The sequence below is a fragment of the Gavia stellata genome, chromosome 3, assembly GCF_030936135.1.
Source record: "Gavia stellata isolate bGavSte3 chromosome 3, bGavSte3.hap2, whole genome shotgun sequence".
Taxonomy (NCBI): Eukaryota; Metazoa; Chordata; class Aves; order Gaviiformes; family Gaviidae; genus Gavia; species Gavia stellata.
The window spans coordinates 69,100,300-69,122,732 of record NC_082596.1 but is presented as its reverse complement, the minus strand read 5'-3'; the positions used below and the strand labels follow the sequence as shown (position 1 = coordinate 69,122,732).

At 38.5% G+C, this 22,433-nt stretch overlaps 1 protein-coding gene across 1 annotated transcript in view; it reads right to left on the bottom strand.

Moving 5' to 3' along the window:
- Nucleotides 1–7,937: 7,937 nt before the first annotated feature.
- Nucleotides 7,938–22,433, bottom strand: part of ANKS6 (ankyrin repeat and sterile alpha motif domain containing 6) — a 42,499-nt gene continuing 28,003 nt past the window's right edge. Inside the window, exons 12-17 of the mRNA XM_059815384.1 lie at nt 21,320–21,509; nt 17,782–17,849; nt 16,358–16,474; nt 15,320–15,416; nt 8,677–8,722; nt 7,938–8,364 (exon numbers count right to left, since the gene is read on the bottom strand). Coding sequence (XP_059671367.1) covers nt 8,361–8,364; nt 8,677–8,722; nt 15,320–15,416; nt 16,358–16,474; nt 17,782–17,849; nt 21,320–21,509 — 522 coding nt within the window. The 3' untranslated portion in view covers nt 7,938–8,360. The remainder of the gene's footprint in view (nt 8,365–8,676; nt 8,723–15,319; nt 15,417–16,357; nt 16,475–17,781; nt 17,850–21,319; nt 21,510–22,433) is intronic.

Sequence of the window (22,433 nt, the reverse complement as noted above, 5' to 3'; positions counted from 1 at the left end):
ATGTCCTTCCTACACTGGGTGTCACAAAACTGGATGCAGTTGGGATCTAACAAATGCTGAGTAGAGGGGGATTGTCACGCCTCTCAGCCTGCTGCTACTGCAGCCTAGGATGTTGTTGGCTTTCTTTGCAGACACTCCATGCTGCTGTCTTATGTCCACCAGGCCCCCCAAGTCCTTTTCCACAGAGCTGCTCCTCCACCACTCTGCCTGTATTGTTACATAGGGTTCTTCCTTCCCAGGTGCAGGACTTGGCATCTGTCCCTGTTGAATTTTGTAAGGTTTCAGCTGGCCCATGCCTACACCCTGTGCAGATCCAACTGGATGACAGCTCTGCCCTTGGGCATATCGACTTGTCCCCCAGTCTGGAGTCACCTGCAAGCTTGAGGAGCAAGCAATGCATCACCTCCTGCAGGTCGTTGATAAAGATGTTAAACAGGACAGGTCCCAGGATAGACCACTGAGGTATTCCACTTCTTACTACTGGCTGCCAGGTAAAGCATGAACCGTTAACTACTGCTATCGGAGCTTGATCATCCAACTAATTTTTTACCTGTCTAGTTGTCCACTCATCCAAACTGTGGTATCTCACCTTGGATATAACCTTGTCTCAGACACAGTGTTAAAAGCCTTGCTAACATCAAGCTGATGTCCTTGCATCCACAGATCTAGACATCTTATAATAGAAGGCAATCAGGTTGGTCAGGCAGTTGGTAAACTCATGCTGAATCTTCCCAATCACCTTCTTGTCCCAGCAATCATCATGAATCTTGGGAAGAAGCATGATCCAAAGTCTGGGGGTGGTGGTGTTACTGTCTGGGCACCAACACACTTGCAAAAGTTTTTATAGTGTTTTTACTTTCTCATTTCAACACCCAGAAAATATTGAGCAGCTCAAAGAGCAGTTTACTACTAATGCCAATGTTAATTCTTCCTGGAGCTTTCTGTTGTCAGTGTTGGTTGCTGCATAACCAGCTAAGGATGAAATATTACTAGCTGTCTATTGCTGAAGGGAAACTCTGGCAGAAAATTGATTTACTCAACATCACACAGCGTGTCTGTTGTCAAGGCAGGATCAGAACTCAGGATGTACGCCCTCCTGGTCACACGCTCATCCCCAAATTCATCACATGACAACTGTTGCCAAGAACATACTCTTCCATTCAAACCCATGAGACTAATACTTACTCCATCCATTGACCTCAGCCTAGGGTTTCATTGAATTATAAATGTACATGTCTAATTTACAAACAAAAAAGCAACACAATGGTGAAGTGAATTATCTGGATTGCAACATGCACTTGGCTCTGATAATAAGCACTTACAGGGAACAAGAGCTCATTGGGGAATGTTAAAAAACCTAGGATGACAGACTGAAAAAAGCAGGTACATGAACATGAAAACAGCAAAGCTGGAAAAAATATTTTTGTTGGAAATGGAAAGAAAAAATTTCTTATTTGGTGTTTTTATGGGAAATTTCTAAATGTGGGTGGTTTTGGTTTGATTTTTAAAAATACAGCTCTCATTCATGTTTTAAAACTTTCTATGCAATTTTTAATTTGGAAATGCAAAAAGCACAGGAAAGTGTCTTTCTCCTCTTTTTCCCTTCCTGAATCATCCTTGTTCCATCTAAGAAATCACCGGTGTGTCTTTGCCAGAAGTCTTCTTAAAGGCACGAAATGGAGAATCTAGGTTTTTCTGTGTCTGTGTGGAAGCACGCTACAAGGAATCCAGTGTAACATGGTGAACCATACATAGAAGATGAAAACAGCATAACATGGATTTCCATCCTATCATCAGCTCTGGCTTCTGTATTTGTTTTTTCTTTGGCTTTTCCTGCCTGTGAGGAAGAAGCAAGTTGCAGCAGAAAGCCAAGAATGCTTTTGTGAAATGGCTGTGTGACCCTTCCTATATTGCACGTTGTCTCCAGGAGAGAAAGGTGTTAGTCCTGCTGTGCTTATGCACAGTTCTCCCAAATTAATTTAAAATATACACATGTACATAATGGCTAACATATGACAGGGCCATTGCTAATTTTCACATAATAAACAGGCTAAATCAGTTGCTTAGTTTTGTTGCTATATCCAGCCAAGCCAGGGTTTTCTGGTGGTTTTCTTTTAGTTTTCTTTTGTCCTCTTTGTCCCCCCATCTCTATGTATGAATTGTTCTTTATGTTGCTTTGATCAAACAGAAAAGAAAGGCAATATAAAACAAGTCATTTATTAACATTTGTAATACTTGTTTTATCAAATAGCTGCTTATCAGATTAGAGAGCAGCATGGCCTTCCAAGGTGTTAAACAATGGCACAGTGATTGCCAACAGGGAGGTGAGCTCCATCAAATTAAAGCGGTATCTAAAGGAACACGACAGGCACATTCTTCAGCTACTTGTCTAAGAACATACCTACAGTCTCCTTGTGTACGCGTCATGCTTGCACAGAAATGATGCAATCCAACGTGATGGGTGGGGTGCCCCATTTTTAGATTATCTGAGCCCAGATTCTGTCACAGTTCCCCACACTTAAATCCAGAGTGGCTTGGATTTGGTGATTAAACCAGTACAAATAGGACAGTATTCGGCTCTTTAGTTCATTACTTATTTACTGGAAGGTACAAAGGGACTTTTCTTTTTTGGTAGAATTTCTCAGCAAGCATATTTGCCACAGGTAGAAAGCCATTATTATGTTTAAGCAGTGCTATCACAAAACCTAGCACATTTAGGAGTTGTTACGGGGCACTGCCTAATCTGAGAACACCATTGTTGTCTAAATCTGAGAAACAAATTGACATATTAATGTTATAAGTCAATATCTTTGTCTGATAATCAAGGTTAACATTTCAGGATACTTCAGAAGGTGCGTCTCTCCTCAGGCAGAGAAAATAAGGAAGAGCTTGGCTGTAAGTAATTATTGCTGTGTGGAAAACAGCACCTGGAGCAATTGGCTTCCTTGAGAGTTGGACCCAGGTCTGCTAGCTGGCTGGCTGAATCATACTAGTAGTCAGCGTGTCTTCACAGTCTGTTATCTGGATAAAACATAGGAAAACACCTGTGGCTACAGTAATAAGAGGCATTCTATTGTTGCGGGATTTGCTATCTGTTTCTAAATCTAATAGCTTGTTTCCTAACTGTGCACTTATTTGAATAAATTTGTTTTATTGTATTCATCAATGTGGTGAGTGCCAAGAAGGATGTTAGGTCAGTCTAGAAAATATAGGGTATTGCGGTCTTCAGTATGTACTAGGTTTTTTCTCAGAATATTCAGAGCCTACCAAAGTCTCAGCATTTTAAAATAGACCTGTACCCACTTTATGTTGCTGCTGCACTTGCTTGAATGCTGATAACACAAGAAAGTGTTGGCAATGGTTAGCTGGAACCTTTTCACTCACTTTGTCCAAGGAAGTGTAAGGAGGACACCAAAGTTGATGCATCACTGTGTAGGCTAAAAAAGCAACACAGCAAGCCCCAAGAATGGGAACCATTAATGCTATCGCTGTGCAACTGAAATGATGGGATGCTTGGAATATAGTTATAGCTGACAATCTACTTCGAAGTTCACTCAAAGAGGATGTCTATAAACCATCAAAGGACTAGCAGAGGTATATGCAGAACACCCACAGTATTGTCTGAGGAGGACATGTATATGACAAAATATCCTTACATGGCATTCCAAGAGATGTTGTATGGTATACATGAGGCCATGGAACCTGATGGGATGCACCCACAAGTACTGAGAGAGCTGTCTGGTGTCATTACAAGACCACTCAATTATCTTTGAAAGGTCATGGTGATTGGGCAAGGTTCCTGATGACTGGAAGAAATCATATGTCATCCCTGTCTTCAAGAAGGGCAAGCAAGAGGATACAGGGAACCAGAATCAATCAGCTTCACCTTGATTGTGGGGAATGTGATGGAGAAAATAATCCTGGAAATCATTTCCAAATATTTTAAGCTTGGGAGTAGTCAGCATGGAGTTACAAAGAGGAATCCCAATCTAGTAAAAATACTATCTGTGCTTCTACCCCTAACTTTTTTCAACTTGTTTTCCTTTTATTACATCTTCCCCTCCTGAGGACAAACTGGCAGCAGGGAGTGACTTGGAAAAAACATGTATGAAGAAAACTGTTGAAAACAATGGAAGTCAGGCCCACAGTGAACAAATCCATTGCACTTTGCTGGCTGCCTTCTGTGCAAAGTGATTTTGTTCCGCAACGCAGCAAAACGGAAATCTCTGCCCCAGCTAATTGCAGGCCACCGACTCTGTGGTGTTAGAAATCGCTTAGGCTTACTAAAAACAAGAACTTACAGCCACATATTAAGTATATGTGAGAACACAGAATATTTTTAGACCATTTATATGAAGGTGTCTTGAATGGGACTGTTTTTCTACATTCACACTTACCCGTTTATCACCTTCAGGAGCCCTGCTCCAGTACAGCGCTAGCCACTCTTCTAACAGCCGTCATATGGCACTCCTCTTAAGACCAGACAGACCTATTTTGAGAGTGCTGCACATACCTACTGATGAGAACTGAGAGCAGTAAGAAGCAACAATTAAAATGGAATAGATGCAATGTTGGGACTATGGCAATCATGCTTCAAAAAATCTATTTGCTTTTCTTTTTATGATTGCGTGTTAACTCCATTAAGTTTTAATGCACACTGGAATGCTGTGAATGACAAGTGGCAAAAATTGCTTTGAAACAATTCTTTGCTGTGACACTTTAAGGAGGACATTGTACTACCAGTTTATTTCAATAATACAAACTTCTGAGAGACTGGAAATTAGGTATTCCAAATGAACTTTAAATATAGCAGAAGTTGTTTCAGGTTTAATGGACAAAGCCTGTTCCCACTAAATGTACCCTTGTACTGCCGAGAGGGCTTTGAAATAAAATAAAATCCAGAAGTGGCAAGTTTGAGGCTATTAGTGTCAGAGTCAGACCAGCCAAGCAATTCTAAACTAAGCTGATCTTTGTATTAAATAAATCTGTTTGCATGAAATTTTATGTTCCCTTTCACTCTGGAAACCAAAGTTGTTCCCTTGAGAAACTATCCAGCTTCTGAGGCAGTTGCTGAAGCACGAGAAATACTACAGATGACTGCTTGAATCATTTCCAGATAATGAAGTATCTTTATTTAAAATCTGATCTTGATTAATGCTCAAATTGCAGAAAAAAAGAAAACTAAATAAAAAGAACCTTATAAAATCTTCTTGCAAAATAACAGTGCTCCTCAGCAAAATAAGACATCTTAGGGTTAACAACTACAGATTAGTCCACTCCATAATTCTAGACTGAATCAGAACAAGGACTGTTTCTTCTAGTGTTTACTTCTTCGGCAAAACCCAGAAGGTATCCCTTTTCATTATAAGGTAAGCCAGCTTTACTAACAAAGATTTTCATTTAAACTAATAAGGAGGACACAGAAAATGAACAGCAAATGGGAAACAGCTTTTCAACCTTGAACGTCTGTGACAAATCTGGACAGGTCAATGAAATGAGCCTCCATCTCTGAATGGTCTCTGTCCAAGTGACTGTTTGCAACAAACAAACTGATCGTAACCTTCAATTAGTGTCATGTCTGGCACCCCTTATGGGTGCTTTGGATGCCCTAGGACATGCAAGTGCCAGTGGATGTCTGGATGACTGAATCAAGGTCCTGGTCTAGGCTGGTCAGATATTGGCTTTTGAGGCCCCAGCAACCACTGTCTACAGCGGAGTTTATACAGCTACCCATGTCAGACCTTACACATAGACACGTAAATGTAGGTGTTGGTCTCAAACTTACCTCCTCTCAGAGCCGTGAAAAGCAGTCACGGTAAGTAACCCATTTTGTTTCTCCACTTACAATGGCAGCTACGTCAGGTGGAAGGAACAGACCACCTTTACAAAGTAAGTGCAGCAGCAGATATGAACAGTTCCCAAACTCTAAAACCGTGTCTTTTTGTTCTTGTGTTAATAAAGCTAACTCTTTAGATAGTAGAACTTGTTGATGCGACAGCCTGAGGAACCCTTTCTGCCTGTTGTGTAAACACAAAGAGCCTACACTGGTGCTCCGGTCGGTCCCCTTTGATAGTGTTGCGCTCCATTTAGAACTCTTTGCTGATCATTCTTTGATGTACTTTGGCTAATATTCCCAAATTTATAGCACTGTTTATCCTCAGTCACTAAGTAGTGTAAGAATTGGTAAATAAATATATCAACTAGAGGAACTAAAGCCTAACTCTTCCCTGATCTTAGACCAACGTTGTTACGGGGCCACACCCTGTGAGTCTTGAATTATTTTCTGCACAGTGAGACAGATTCAGACAGAGGAACAAAGCATGGCCCTACCTTGCCTTATAGCCTTGAGGTTCCTAGTCTTCCGGGCAGTGGTATATATGAATTTAAACTGTCTTAGATTGTAGAAAGAATGCATCTCTCAACCTTGTAAAGTGTTTTTCACACTGAACTATTGTTCAATGTCTTATTGAAAAGGACCTAAAAAAAACCTGAACACCCACCCCCTCAATTTATTGCAGGTGAGTACTTTTTCCAAAGAATAAGGCCCGCATGCTCTGAACAGGAACAGCTGAAGCCTTCTCACCTTCAGGTTTCCCTATTAGCAGGCTTGAGGTGACTCTCTGCAGAGAGTATTGGATGTCTGGATTGCCACCTCCTGCATTAAAAGCACAAAACTGTATGGAGAAATTGCGCTGCCATAGGGCCCATAGGCACTAGGCAGTAGGCAAGATGGTTCTGCTCATTGCAGATCACTTATTCCCAGTTACACTGCCAGGGGTTCCAAGGTGCCACTGCATGTATTTGGCTCAGAAGCAGCAACTGTTTTCTACTTTTAATAAGAAGCTGCAATTATTTCTCTGCTGCATTTTGAAATGTTTTAACCAAAACTGTCCACATGATCTTCAGGAAAGGACAGGGCCATTAGTTTAATACTACATGGTTTGCACCCAACATTTCTGTAGATCTGTCCTGCCATGTCACCTTTAGTAGCAGCTCTTGAAAACTGTGAAAGCAGAAGTTATATATTTTTACCCTAAAGCTGAAATTAATCCTGAAGCACAATTCTGCATAAGGAGTGATTTCCTTAGGCATAAGACATGTCGGAAACATAAAATACCTTGCTATATGTTGATCAGGTTATAAGTTTGTTGACATATGTGCACTGAAAAAGAAAATAGAATAAAAATTGTTTTGCACATGGCTAGACTATGAACACCTGAAATGTTAACAACATGATCACCAAGGACCTCAGGGTACTTAAAAGGCTCTGATTGCCCTAATCAGATCATAACCATCTTTTTTTCTGCCATACCCCCCTGCAACCTCTTCTCTTCCTCCCAGGGATTTAGCTACCTGTGTTCAAGGTCAGCTCTGACACAGCTCAGCTGCTCTGCTGTTTGCTGTCAGCAACCTGGAGCAGTACCTCAGAGGGCCAAACCCATGAAGCCATCACAGAATCAGCTGACACACCTGGAGGCACCTGAGGCACAACAGGGGCATCACCACTTTCACCGGTGCTGTTAACTCTATCACTACACTCACCTCTATCCCTGTTTCTGCTATGCTCCACTAAAACCAGTACAGTGAGGAGGGTGGAGAAATGTAAAATCTTTAGTTCTGTACAGAAGTAATTACTTAAGATCTCTCCTCTGCATTGGAGCTCCAAGATCTTCTTGACTTTACCTGCTTTATTACTCCTGGACTCCCACTGAATTCAGCCAGTGGTAAAGTTACATATTTGTGAGTCTTCAGAAAGATAAATACAGTGTCAGAGGCTTGTGATGACTTGTATTTTAATTGCTCAACAAAAATTTGTATTTACTAAGCATAAAATTATTTCCACTCACAATTACTATAACTAGTCCTTTCAAATTTATCACAAAAATCAAGTTATAAAAATGTATTTTAAGGATCTGCTAGTGTTACTGTTCAAAAAAACCCCAGCCAATATCAGTTACGTGGTTTTATTCTCAAAACAAGCAATCAGCAATATAAAAAATTTTAACACTATTTCTGTTTAAATATTGGTGACAGATTATGCATTTCCTTAAATAAAGTGCTATTTTTACAAACAGGTATTTCCTATTTAACTTTACTGCTGTTCTAACCTCTTAATATTAAACAGATAAAGTGTATTTTGGTTAATGAAGAATGCAGCATTACTTTTCCTCTATATTCCTTCTCATGAAACCATAACATTTTGAGTTTGGACTCCCTTTATCTGTATCCAGTCAATAGAGGCATATTCAGTTTATGTATTTCTCCATGTAGAAGCTCTAGTAGTTCATGGAGGTTTTTCATGCCTTCTTCCATGCTTTTGTTGTTCTTGACTGTGCCCACAAACACCTTGTATGGGTTCTTCATCTATGGACAAGAGCAGAATGAAAACATGAATCTTCTTATATGGTCATTCATTCTTCCTGCTCTTCTGACTTCATTCTTCTCAAATCCAGACCACTGATGCCTTGAACAATTCAACACTTAGGCTGAACTATAAAAGCAATCTCTTTATTATTTTCTTTGATTCTTTGTGGGATTAGAATTTTAAGCACATTACTGCAGAAAGTCCTATACAGGTAGGACTAACTTTTCAAATTTTCATTTGTACACTTCGATTTACTCAGCCAGATGCCAAACTTCACCATAAGAAAAAAAATCTTTTTTTCCAGTAGCTACCTTTTAGGAGAAACAGCTTCTTGTGGTTTTATAGAGCAGCCAGGTGCTGTAAAAGAAAAAAAAAAAAAAAAAAAAAATCTGAAAAACTGCAACCAGCAAGACTCACAGCTTTAAAGAAGACAGAGTAATTCCACAACTACCAGAAACAGGCCCACATTTCCCCAATATCGTTATTATACCAGGCTCCAACAATTTGACCCTGTAATTCATTTTACTCATCTTAAGCCCTCTCCTGTATGGAGGAGGTATGAAAAGTCAAAGTCACATGTGAAAAGGTCATCCACTGCCACAAACCTTTCCAGTATCTCTCTTTTCTCAGTGCACACCTTTCCAGCAAGTGACTACCTGAATCCTGTACGATTTTTATTTGCAAGTCTATATTGGTTTTGCGCCTATTTTTCCTTCTCACTCCACAATCTAAGTTCCTCCTTTGGATAATTTCCATTTGCTATTTTTGACTCTGAATCCAAAAGTATAAAGTAAATATACAAATGACTCCCCACTCTCTTCCATTTTATTCTGTCACATCTTTTAAGATACCTATATATGTATCTGCAGATACATATGTGTAAGTATGTATCAATGTGCAACACGCTATTATACGTAAAGAGAAACAGGAAGACCAAAATTACTGCAAAGAATTACAAATTGAATGGCATCATATTCTTTTTTCATCGCAGAAATAGCTACTCTTTATTTAACTTGTATCTGGAGAATACTCAGTTTGTTGTTTTGATACCTAAATCCTCCCTTTGTTCAGTGCCCCTGCTAGATGTTGGGGTCTTCTCTTTCCTTCCAACCTAAGAGAAGCGTTATGTTTAGGTGGGGGAGAGCAGCTGGATGTCTATACCAAGTGACAAGGCTCATCTTTTTCTTTCGAGCATTTCAATAAACTTGATAATAGAAAGTAAACTAAGCTAACTGCCAGTTAGCTTTATCCCCAACAAATCTTTGTTAATTTTTTTTTTCATAATGAGGTTAAGAAATGCCCCAGGAGAAAAAAGAAGATTGTGTTCTTCACAGTATAAACCTTGGATGCTCTCTTGCTTTTTTCATGTCATTTTTGTAGAAACAGCAAATTCTGTTATAAGCCCCAGACTTGGGCAAGGGAACTCCATGAACTGTTGACATTTTTTTTTCACAGATCTAAAATGTAACACTTCTTTACATATGTATTGTAACTAGTATATGGGATGTTATTTCTACTCTTCTGGAAGAAATAGTTTCAGCTGGTTTGCTCCTTTTTCTTTTTTACATAGAGTTTCATAGAATCCATGTAAACTTTTTTCAGCTTTTCATTTCTGATTTGGCAAGTCTGTGTTCAGATGCAGCTTGCTCTTCTTTGGTGTCATTTCTTTCAATTAACCTGCAGACCACTGCCAAATCGGTTCAACCCCTTAATTATCCACTTGATGACTGCATGAATCTTGACACCACCCCCACCAAAAAAAACCCAAAAAAAACCCCAAAAAAACACCAAAAAACCAAACAAACGAACCCTAAACAATTAGTCCTGGCACTTAGGCATTCAAAAAGTCTGATCTTCTTTTTTACCAGAATCATGTAAGCAAAAAAAGGTCACCTCAAACTACAAACATAAACATTTCCTGAGGTGATATAATTTCTTAAATCCAGTTTCCTCAGAAATCTGGACTTCATGCTGCCACTTGCTGTTTCATCGAGTTGGAGTCCAGACAAAGAAGGTGTGTTTTGTTCCTCAGAGCAGTCATCTTGCCTCATGTCTCCATGGGCTGGTCATCTGCTCTAAATTTAAATGGTGAAGCAGCAAGCTGTAACACAGTTCACTGGGTTATAAAGAAGCAGTATCTTCCTAGTAGTTTCTCTTACCAAGAACGGGTTGATTAGCATGCACTGGCAATTTTCCAAGCCATAATTTTTTTCTCTTGAAAACTACCAAAGTCTCAAAAAACCCCGTAACATTCACTCTTGGAATGAATTAATTTCAGCAGAATTTTCTGAAGGTCACCAATTAATTTCCATTAAAAAAAAAGACACAGAAGCAACACTCTCCATGCAAGTACTGTTTGCCTATTCAGAATAGGGACAAGAACTATGATGCCCCCAAACCTAAAGGCTTACAGGTCCAGTAACCTGTAATTATTTATACTGCAGTTAGGGCAGTCATCTGCCTTATGCAGTTCAGGCAAGGACTGGAATATGGAGCTCCCACAGCCTAACCTGGGGTGGGCAGAAAGCGGTCTCAGCGTCCTTCTGACAGAAAACAAATGTATATCAAAGCCTGTTGTTTTCCGCAAAGCAGAATCATCTCACTTCTAGCTCCAGGGATAACACAGCAACTGATGTACAAGGGAATCTTTCTCAGTACAGTGAGCTTTATTATAATTGAAATAGCTCATCTGCCAAAACCCAACAAACACTGAACAACTTTTCTATGAGTTCTTGTAGCGAGTATCACCGTGAGTTCAGGAGCAATGACCTCAGCAGGCGGTTCTCAACCAGAAGCTAGCTGAGGATACAACAAGCCAGCAATTGATTTTGAACTGCCAAAAAAATATCAAGAAGAAACTGTAGTATCTTCCCTAAACAAGCCTGTTGTGTGAAATTAATTATACCATCAGTCCTCTACTTATGATGGTCTTGCTTTTACTTTTTCTGCCTCTTGTTTTCCTTCTACTGCATTCCTTAGAAGTATAAATGTAGATAATCACTGCAGTTCTCTTTTCGATTCTAGAAACACTCATCTAGATGCTTTTCTATTCCTGTTGCCTGCCATCTCATACCAGGCTTGACGAGCAGCAACAGCTCCTGACTCAGTGGCAGCAGGGGAGGGGCTGAGCCTGGGCAGTGTAGATTGGGGCATTTTGCGGGGAACTGAAGCTAAGTGGGCATTGGAGCTATGGATGGGGAAGGGTGTGGAATCTGTAGACATTCATAGGCTTGGTGATGGTAGTCAGCCTACAGACCTCCCACAATTATAACTTACATTTCCAGAAAGTGAAGATTTAGTTTCTTTTCCCCTGCTTTTTTATTTCCGAGTCTTATGCAGATTGTATTTCATTATCTTTTTTACACCCCTACAGGCTGGAAACTTGATAAAAGCAGAGCTACCCTGGCAGCCACTCCATTTTAGGTACTGAGCTTTTAAAATTACTCAAAATATTGAGGAAATCACAGTGTGAAAACAGTGATACTGACACAGCTGGAAGAGCAGGATGTTTTTACTATCCTGTGTGCTACATCTAGCTTTCTAAAAGGGCAAATCATGAAGTGGCTTTCTTGCTAATGGTGTCCAGACAGGCTCCTAGGAAGAGCTTTAGAGAAACCGGTGGTTGTGGACTGTGCAAAAAGCATAAAAATTTCACATATTACTTTTCAAATGTATCACAGGAGGCAGCCAGTTACAAATGCCATGATGCAAATCAATGATTAGAGCATAATGAGCTACAGAAGTAAGTTCACATCAGAAAAACTAAATGTATTCACCATGGAAAAGCTTGGGAAGGTTCCCATTTCAGAAGCCTTCTTTATGTGGGAGTCCAAGGTATCTTAACCTGAAGTATTGGTAAAAAAGGTTATGAAACAAATACACAAAGCAAATAATAACAAATTGCTAAGCCAGATGTTCTAGAGGAACACAAGGATTAAACAGCTGAACTGCTGAGTATAGAGCACAGGTTCTTGTTTAAATTGCCACATAACTGAGAAGTGAAAAAAATTATGCTAATTTTTTTTAATGGTTCAAGAGGAGATCCAAGGAAACACAGACCAGTGAGATGGCCAGTAGTACCAGGCAGATTAGCATAAACTATAAAAAAGAATCAGAAATTTTGTGGAAAAACAATCAAAAAGGGATTTGAAAAGTCTTGCCTCACCAACCTACTGGAATTCCTTGAAGGTGCCAACAGTCTTGTAGATAAGAGATCCACTTGGTGCCTGGATTTTTAAAAGACATTTCACAAGGTCCAAGGCTGGCTCTTAAGGTAATAAGGAAGCCACAGGGTAAAAAGAAAATTTCTTGGGTGGATAAATAATTGGCTAGGAAGGCAGAGGACAGAAGGTGGAAGTAAACAGTGATTTTTTCCATAATGGAGAGACTCACCACTAGCATTTCATAGGGATCTGCACGAGGACTCAGGATATTCAATATATGATTTCAAAAGGGCACACTGAGTAAAGTGACAAACTTTCCTAAGTTATCCATGTAAATAAAAAGAAAGGCAAATGGAAAACTGGAAAACAGGACTTCATGAGACATCAGTGCCCAGACAGTAAGATGGCAGACAAAATCTGATGAAGATAAATATGAAGTAATATGAAGTAAAGCATATGGAAAAAATGATGTATGAGTGTTTATATAAAATGATAGGCTCTGAGCTCGAACTCAGCAGATGAGCATGGTTATAAGAGATAGTTCCAATTAAGACCAATTCAGTCTTCAGTTATAGCCAAAAAAGCAGAGTCCTAGAAATAACTAGTAAAGTGCAAGAGAACGGAAAATAGAGAACACACTGAAAACCAAACATCACAGTGTCATGTGTAAATCCATGGTATGCCTACATCTTGAATATTGTATGCTAGGCTGGTATCTCCCAAGTCTGAAAGGATATAGTAGAAAAGGAAAAGAGGACAGAAAAACTATGGTATAGGGAATGACTAAGCAGCCTGTAACTCTTCTGTCTGGAAAAAAACATGACTGAGGAAGAGTATCACAGGTATCTGTAAAATCATCAGTGGCATGGAGGCAGTGAAGAGGGAACAATTGTCCATTGTATCTTCTGATCCAGTAGAATGAAGCAAAAGAAGTCAGGACACGGCAAGTTCACAGCAAATGAAAGTAAGCAGCTCTTCACACCAGTATCAAATGAGACCAGATGAAAAAGCTGAACACAACTGTATGGACCTTGGATCTGGCTCGGTACAGCTGCTCTTATGCTCTAAAATATTACACATTCCTGGAAATTACTTCAAGTTCCAGAGGGTCCCACTGCTACTTTTTACAATAAAAAGCAGCTTACCTGGTGCGGAAACTTCTTTTACCTATGTTCTCTTCCTCTTCCTTCTCTGATAAGTGCTTCTGTTGCTGTTTCACAGCCAAATCTGTTTCATGGAGCTCACACACAAAACCCCAAAAGCTAGATCTCTGATGGCAACCTCCTTGCAGCGTCTTGTCAGCTGGTCAGCAGGAGCAACTGTTGCCTCCATTCTTACAAAAGGATGTTGTCCCCAACTCTGTGCCACCATTACCATCTTTTGCTGTCTTCAAGACACTTTTAAGCTCAGTGGTTAGCAAGTTGCTTGGAGAAACATTACTTCTGTATGCTTCTTCAGTTCTTGAGTAATTTCAGTTCATTGCATCACGTTATCAAATGCCAAATAGCAGCTTCTTCTCACCTAGTAGTACCTACAGAAGAGGCTCTTCAAGTCTGGGATGTTATCAAGAGACATCCAGAAGTTCCCACACATGCTGACTAATCTGAGAACAGGAAGCTGCACAATGCATACAGTGACACCTGATAGTGGCTTTCAGCCAACAGACTATACAGAATATAGAAAGTAGCCCACATTGACTAACTACCCCAGCAATGCCCAGTTTTCCCCAAGACAGCAGCAGGACTACAGTTAGCACCTGCTTTCACATATCTAGTAGTATTCAGCTGATTGAGACTGGAACAACTGGGACTTGCTCATTATTAAGGCCTCCTAAAGCATACAATACCTCAAATACTAATTAACATAACCATGAAACAAATGAAATGATTTTGTGAGTGGGTGCAAGCACCAAAATAAGCAACTGAAGGAGAATAAGAAACACTTTAACATGGTGAATTTCTCAAGGCCATTCAATGGCTTTCATGTTCCTCCTAAAACATGGATCCAGAAATACACATGGAAATAGGTTTTGCCCCATTCCTTAACGTTGAGTAACAGATGCGTATCTGCCTTTGGCTCAGGTGGCTGGCAGGACAGAGATTCACAACTTTCATTTCTTAGGGTGACTGTAGTAAATGTACTCATTTGTTACAGGTCAGCAACACCTTTCTGTACATTTTGATTCTAGATAGTACATTTTAAAAGGCAGTTTCTCGAGCAATCGCTAGCAATTAACTCTGGTGGTTGGAATAGATGTATTCCAAAGAAACCGACTATAGACAATCATATAAAAATATTACCTACACAAAATAACTAAATGCATACATACATAAATACATAATTAAAATAGCTATCTAAGCCAGCACATATATATTTAATCTACTTGATGACACTAAAGAAAATTGTCTCCTATAAAGAGTATGCAAAAGTAAATTATGTATCATACAGAAACGCACCTCCCACTGCTGCTATATATATATAAAATTATATACAGTATACTGTATACTATATACTATAGTTTGCTATACTTGCATCCATTTTTTGTGTTTAGTAATGCATAACAAAAATCTTACGCTTATTTCGGATAGTACTGAAGTGTGTATAAAAATCTTACAGATATTTTTACCTTTTTACCTTGAAATTGTCTCCACAGTCTCAGCAAAAGACGCAGACACGCATCAATCATTAACCCAGAATGCAGTTAACTGGCTTGTTTGCCACATTCTGTCTGCTAGCCAGTGTTAATTAAAAGTATCCATACATTTTTCAATTAATTTCAGGTGCTACTTACACTGGGAATGACCTGGAGGTCGTGTGTTACTAACACTACTCTCAAACGAAGAGTGGAAGTTGTGTATAGTTTCTTGTAAAATCTGTCTCTCCCGTCCCTGTAAAAGCACAATAAATTAAAATAAGGTATTCTTAAATTTCTGTTTAAAAAATGAATTTATTAAGAGTGTACAAAAAAATGTGTAAATATGGGTGTCTATGCTCATAGAATCACAGTGTACTGTTAGGAATAATAACAAATCCTTTGCTCACAGATATGTAGAAAACCTTGTCGTAATCTTTTCCTGAAACTACCAGACAGCAATAGAAATATTTTCATGATCTTCTTCATAGCTTTATAGCATGGATCGTCATCCACCTCCCCTAATTTCTAGCTTCATCATTTGCTGCTCTTGATCTTAACTTGGGGAAATTAGATTTTGTTTATCTGAGTTTCCAGTTTCAGAGAGAGAATAGACCTCAGAACTGAAAAAGCAGCTGAGAAGTGTCAGCAGGATAAATTAAAGAGATGCTCCAGTTCATAATCCCTCTGACAAGAACATTGCTTACTGTATGCCATTCTTAGCAAATTTGTTTATGTCAATATAAAATTAAAAGGCAATAAAAGTGTAAGGAATGAGAGAAGTGCTGTTTACCTAATGACAGAGAAATCAAAAACTGTTAGGCAAAACAAAGGAGACCTTTTCTTTTACATTATATTCTAGAGATGGACTATAGTGGACAGATGATTCTTTTTAATTAATATTCAGTAACTGCAATATTGCCAATGTTTATGTTACTGGTAGCTTCTGATGTAATTGCCAATACTCTGTAAAAGAACTGTATAGTCACTGAACTAAGGAAGAGTTAACAAAAGAGAACAGGGAGTACCACAAAGGAAGATATTTTTCACTAATCAAATACATTAAATATTTTGTTTGGAAAACATTCATTTGGCTTTTCTAACTAAAATCTGCAATTGAATTTTGAAATATATGTTGAATTGACAATATAAGCAAACCTTGAATTAATTTACTCAGTAAAGTACTTCAAAATGTACCTTTCCTGCATTCAGTTCAGAAATAGCTGCCAAAATTTGCTGCCTTGATCCATCGGTTTTAATACCCAGCTCTTTCAGATCACCATCAGTAAGTGTAAGGAAGGCTTCCATATCCACCTGCATATGAAAAAAAAAAAAAAAAGGAAAAAAGACAAGACAAATTTACCTAGGCAAAGATTCACTATTACAGGTTAAGAGTGTTTGGGGTTTTTTTTAATTGTATAAACTTACTGTAAATATTGTGCACACAAAACATTTTTAATTAATTACCAGCACCAAATTGTACCCACTTTACCACTCTGTTATCGGGCTTTAAATCTGCTGTTAATAATTTAATTAATTATGATAGTATATTTAAAATACTAATGGATTTTAATTTTTTTTAGACAAGCTCTATTAATACAACGTATATACTCTCCACAAAAATTCCTCTACTTACAGTAGCAGCTAGTTGAATAAGCCTAAGATTTCTCTCTTTTCTTTTACTCCCCCACCCCCCGAGTATTTTTGGAATTTCAGAATATTGTGTGTACTTTTCCAGTGTCTCCTGAGGAAAACATAGGGTTTGTTCATATATCAGTTTTTACTATATCAACACATCCATAAGGCAGTGATAAGAACAAACATCTAAAAGTTTTCATATTGATATAACCTTCACGCACAGAGCAAATTCATTTCTACAAAATGCTCCCTTCCCTATCATGTAAGGGAACAATAGTAAGACCAGTGTATTGTGATGCAGCTAAATAATCTGTGTTCGTGGTGCTGAATCCTGAACTCTGCAGCAATGCCAATTTATTGTATGTTCATTCACTACCCTCTGCCTTTGGTCAAACAAACACACAGCTACTGCTTACATCTGATACTGTCTTAAACATTGTAATGAATTACTTTTACTTATTTTCAGCAATGTTTCCTTTCATTGCATCCTTCAGGCAAGTCACTGTCACAGGCCTCATCTACATGGATGCTTAGGTTCCCCAATTTAATTATCCTGTTGCTTATTCATAGCTGATAAAGAAGAGAAAGCAGCCATCTCAGTGACTCACACCCTGATGTTCTCCATCTGCAAATGAGGTTCCAGCCGTGATTCCAAGGATGATACAGTATGTCCTATAAACTGTTTAGCCACATTGAATACAGACATATACAGAAAAAGCAGAGTGTAAAAACAGAGAGAAAAAAAAAATCTGAAGCACCTATGTATACTAAAATTGTACGTTCAGTGTAAAAAGCACTGATATTTGCAGTATCCTGGAGAATGCCAGGCATACCGCTTGTTCCATATTTCAAGGTCCTCTCTGCAACCAGAAATGGTTGTAAAACTTTCATTTTGAGATTCTGGATCACCATTCTGAAGCAATGTGTGTCGTACCCTACTTTTCCTAAAACAGTAAAAAATAAATATTTTAAAAAAGGCATACCTCTTGTTCCTCAAAAATAGGCTGATATTTCTCAAGGGACAATTTTTTAAGGATGCCTGTCAGCTCATCTGTAATAATAGAAAAGAAAAAGAAAACCAAAAACCTCCCATGAATTAGGAAAGATTTTAGTAATCTCTGCATTGTTAACTGCTGAAAATGTATATTAAAACATATATTCCACACAGTGATATATGATTAAAAAAAATCCAATCACATTTACTCTGCATCAGAAATTAAAATATTGGCTTATTTTGTTCTCACCTACTTCCATATACTGTAATTCTACCTAGTCTTACCTTGCAAGGATAAAATCTTTCTGTTGTATTGCCCCATCTTCCTCATTAAAAGGATCTTAAAAAACCAAACCACTAAGGACAACTTATGTATGCTGTTGTAAGTGTGCTTAGCCCCAGGTGGCTGACCCAGATCATGCAGGTTAGACAGCATGCTCAAGCAGGCAATGAACTGAATGGCTTATTCCATGTCATGATCCAGGAAGGCAAAGTGTAGAGCAAGCAACCACCCAGTTGCTCATTCAAAACACTGATACAACAAGGTTATATCTGAACCTCTTCTTAAGTGCCTGATACCCAGACATCTTGAACACAGATAGCTGAAGTCCAGCTAAAATGAAACCTGGGCAGATTTAAGTTCCATAAGCTTACCTTCCAAGGTTAACAGCACTGGATATTGGGTTTCCTCTCAAAGTCTAAGGAAATTAAGAGTTGGACTACCTAATAGTGACTGTTCCCACACATTTAAAATGTGATTAGCCAGTCAAAAAACATAAGTGCAGTTTTAGAATAACCTGCCATTACCTCTTTTAATTACACACTACCTCTCTCAACTAAGGATTCTGTTTATTTTTATTGTTTTGCTCTCACCAGTGACTAATTTTTTTTTTTCCCCAGAAGTAACAAAGTGGTCAGTTAAACTACTGAGTCAAAGTCAAAATGAAGAACATGAATGATTACATTACACAACCAAACTATATTTAATATTCCCCGTATGAACTCACTTTCACTGTAAAGACAGCACTATTCCATTCCCAAATATACTTTGTTTTTATTTATTTCACTTCTTTGCCTTTTGACTGTCCCTTTTCTTCCATCATCAGTAAAAACGTGAAAGAGATCTCACTCTCCAAGCTCCTCAAAAGACATCATGTATCTTGAGATGGACACACTTTTCTGTGGACCATTCTGGAAGCCTTCTTTACACAGAACAGCCCGCAGAAAACTGAAGTGAAAAATTCTGGTTTAGTCTCATTTTCTGCTAGGGTTTTGGGTTTTTACCTCAAGGTCAATTAATTTGGTATGCTTAACACGATTTGTGAAGGTTGGCATGGTTTCAGGTTAAAAGCTTTAGTACCCTAACTGAGGTTAATCCATGGGAAAAGGTAACCAGCTTTAAAAACATCGCATGAGAACTTCTCCATGCAGTTTGATGAAAAATATCATCTTACAGAAAGCAAATACAAGTTTAATTAGAAGCCCTTAGATATATTATTAACGTTTTCTTCTTTTAGGTTACTAGTTAGTCTTCTCATTTTTCACAACACTGGTGTGCTTAAATTATAGGCTGTGATATGGAAAGCAACTTTCACGGTCTCTGAGCCCAGAGCCCTGCTGTCATAACCAGCTGTAACATCGAACACTTTTCACACACAATGTTTTCAGCTGTAGGCCTTTCATATTTTCTTTGCCTCTTTCCCTCTTCCAGTTCCTGTACTACACATTAAGTTTGAACAAAACCTGAAACCTCTGTTTTACAATTCTTGCATAATGTATTGTTTCTCCTTTGCTTTTTCACTAAGTCTTTCTTTTGCTCTACTCGTATCTTGTCTCCTTACCTACATCCCTGGAGAAAGCGAAGGTTCTCAGAGCTCTTACTACTTCTGTCACATTACTCCTATTTAGCACCTCTTTTGTACTACTCTGTAGTAGTAGGGCAATATTACCTTTCTCCAAGTTTTCAGAGCCTCCTTTTACTCTCACATGGTTTCGTCTTTCATGATTCTCTATATCACTGGTTCTCAGAATAGGGACAAGCTGTTGATGGTCCACCAAGTGGTTTCCTAAAAAGAATCCATGCACACCTCTGAACCATGCTGCCTACTGTTCCTTCACAGTAATATTCAATGCAAATCAATTTTTCAATTCATTTAAGTTTACGTGAAAGAAAAAGAAAAGTTAACATTGCAGACCTTCTGTACTTATTGTTCTGATTACTGCTGGGCCTATGAGCATTTGTACTGTTGCTGCTGAATCAACTCACAGTAAAAGAAGCCCTTGAATTAAAGGACCACTTAACTATGAAAGCTTATAAGCACAATGAACCCAGAAGTACTTAGGCTTACAACCTATCGCTCTGCTACAGAGGAAACTCACTGTATCATGGCACTAGCAGTGCAGTCACAAAGCCCTGATTCTCCAGGTGAGATTGTAACAGCTGATAGCTTGGGGAATTCCCCTTCTTATCCAACAGCAAGTTCTCTTCTCTTTATATATTTCTAAACCAACAACTCTCACGTTATCAAGCCATCACTATAAAATGGCACTAACTAAAATGTAAAAGGATTTTCTCCAGCAGTCAGTACAATATGTTACAGCTAAGCCATGATAAGAGGACAGAAAGCAGGTCAAATATCACCTCTCTTTAGTGTCAAATGGAAGTACAGTGTCAATGGACAAAGTTAGCATAAATGAAAACAAAATCAATATGGACACTTTCAAAAAAACAAAAATAGTACAAAGTGCCTCTTGCAGAAACCAGATAAAAGGTACCCCCATCTCTTATTTAAAAGATTCTGAGTCATGTTATTTTTTTTTTACTTTTTTTTAAGACATTTACAGAAGAAAACAAAGTAATTGATATCCTGTTTCCAATGAAGTAACATGACTTTTTAAAATAAAGTGTTGTAATTTAGACCTAAAAGTTCAACTGAAAAGGCAATAATCTTATTGGAAAAGTAATAACATTATTATCCTTTCTTATGACCTAAAGTTAAAAATAAGGTCAAAATAAGCCTATTTTTGCAATTTAAAAAAATAAATGCAATACAGTTTTTAAAAATCAATTGCATGTAGCTATGACTTGCTATAAATCAAAATTGCATTTCTGTAGTAATGTGCTTCACTGCATTTTTTCCAAAAAAGGTTTCATTTTGAATGTGGAGGAAGTGCATTTTCTACCTTCAGCAAAGGGTGAAAAAACCAGGATTTAAGCCAGAAAGGGGGGAAGGAAGAAGGCCACCTAAGAGTGGCCTACCTACATGCTCTATGCTAGCTTTAAGATGGTACCAATCTCCCTCTAAATTGAAGGGACTGACAGAAATATCCAGTTCTTTCTTTTGGGAGCAAAATAGCCAGTTACTGCAGGAATGACAATCTCGCAGTAAGAAACACCAAAATATTTGTTTGAGAAAGAAAAAAGTTCTCACTCTCATGCAGATACACACTAATCCAGTACAATTACAGCTTTAAACACTTTGGGCTCTTGATGAATGAATGTCCTGCAATTACAGTGACCTACTCACCATCTTCTGTAATAGTACCACTGCTGGAACCATTGCTCTTGACCTGCCTGTGAGAAGAAGAGAGAGAGGACTCTGCGTTGTGAACCTTAGGAGACGGGGAGGGTGATGGGGAAGGTGTAATAGTTGGTGATGTGCTTTTAGACGTAGATGAAGTCCCAGATGGAGGTCTTTTGTTCATCTCCAGTTTTTGCTGTAGTTAATGATACAATAATTTTAGTTAAAAAAAAAAAGTGTGTACCTATATATGACCACGGAATCACAGAATCACTAAGGTTGGAAATGACCTGTAAGATCATCACGTCCAACCGTCAACCAACACCACCATGCCCACTAAACCACGTCCCACAATGCCACGTCCACACGTTCCTTAAACACCTCCAGTGAGGATGACTCCACCACTTCCCTGGGCAGCTTATTCCAGTGACTCACCACTCTCTCAGTAAAGAAATTTTTCCTAATATCCAGCCTGGACCTCCCCTGGCGCAACTTGAAGCCATTTCCTTTTGTCCTGTCGCGAGTCACTTGGGAGAAGAGACCAACACCCACTTCACCACAATCTCCTTTCAGGGAATTGTAGAGAGCGATAAGGTCTCCCCTCAGCCTCCTCTTCTCCAGGCTAAACAACCCCAGCTCTCTCAACCACTCCTCATAAGACTTGTGCTTCAATGTTACTTAAGCTGCATATCATTTCTGCAGAGCATGTAGTCACAACTAGAAGCCTCTGCTTGATTCATATTGAAATAATTGGAGCAATACTGATTTATCCCAGGTGAGAGTCTGTCCCCTCAAATTCATCAAGGAAAATACATTTATTAAGGCTGTAATTTTGGACTAAGAAAATTATTTGTTAGAAAGCAATACTATACAAAAGCACTATAATTATTCTTTTTATAAAAGCTGAAGTTATTTTGACTCTGAAAACAGGCCTTTTTCATTCAGAGATGTAATTAAATAAATAAAGCCTCAATTAAAACTTTTCAAAGTATATCAGATGATAATTTAAAGTAACACTTCATGCTGGATTAACCAGAAATATGTAGCAAAAATAAACTAAGTTTCGAGCGTATTTAAACCCCTTGTTGGACTGGAATGAAAGTTTCCAGTCAACCCTTAA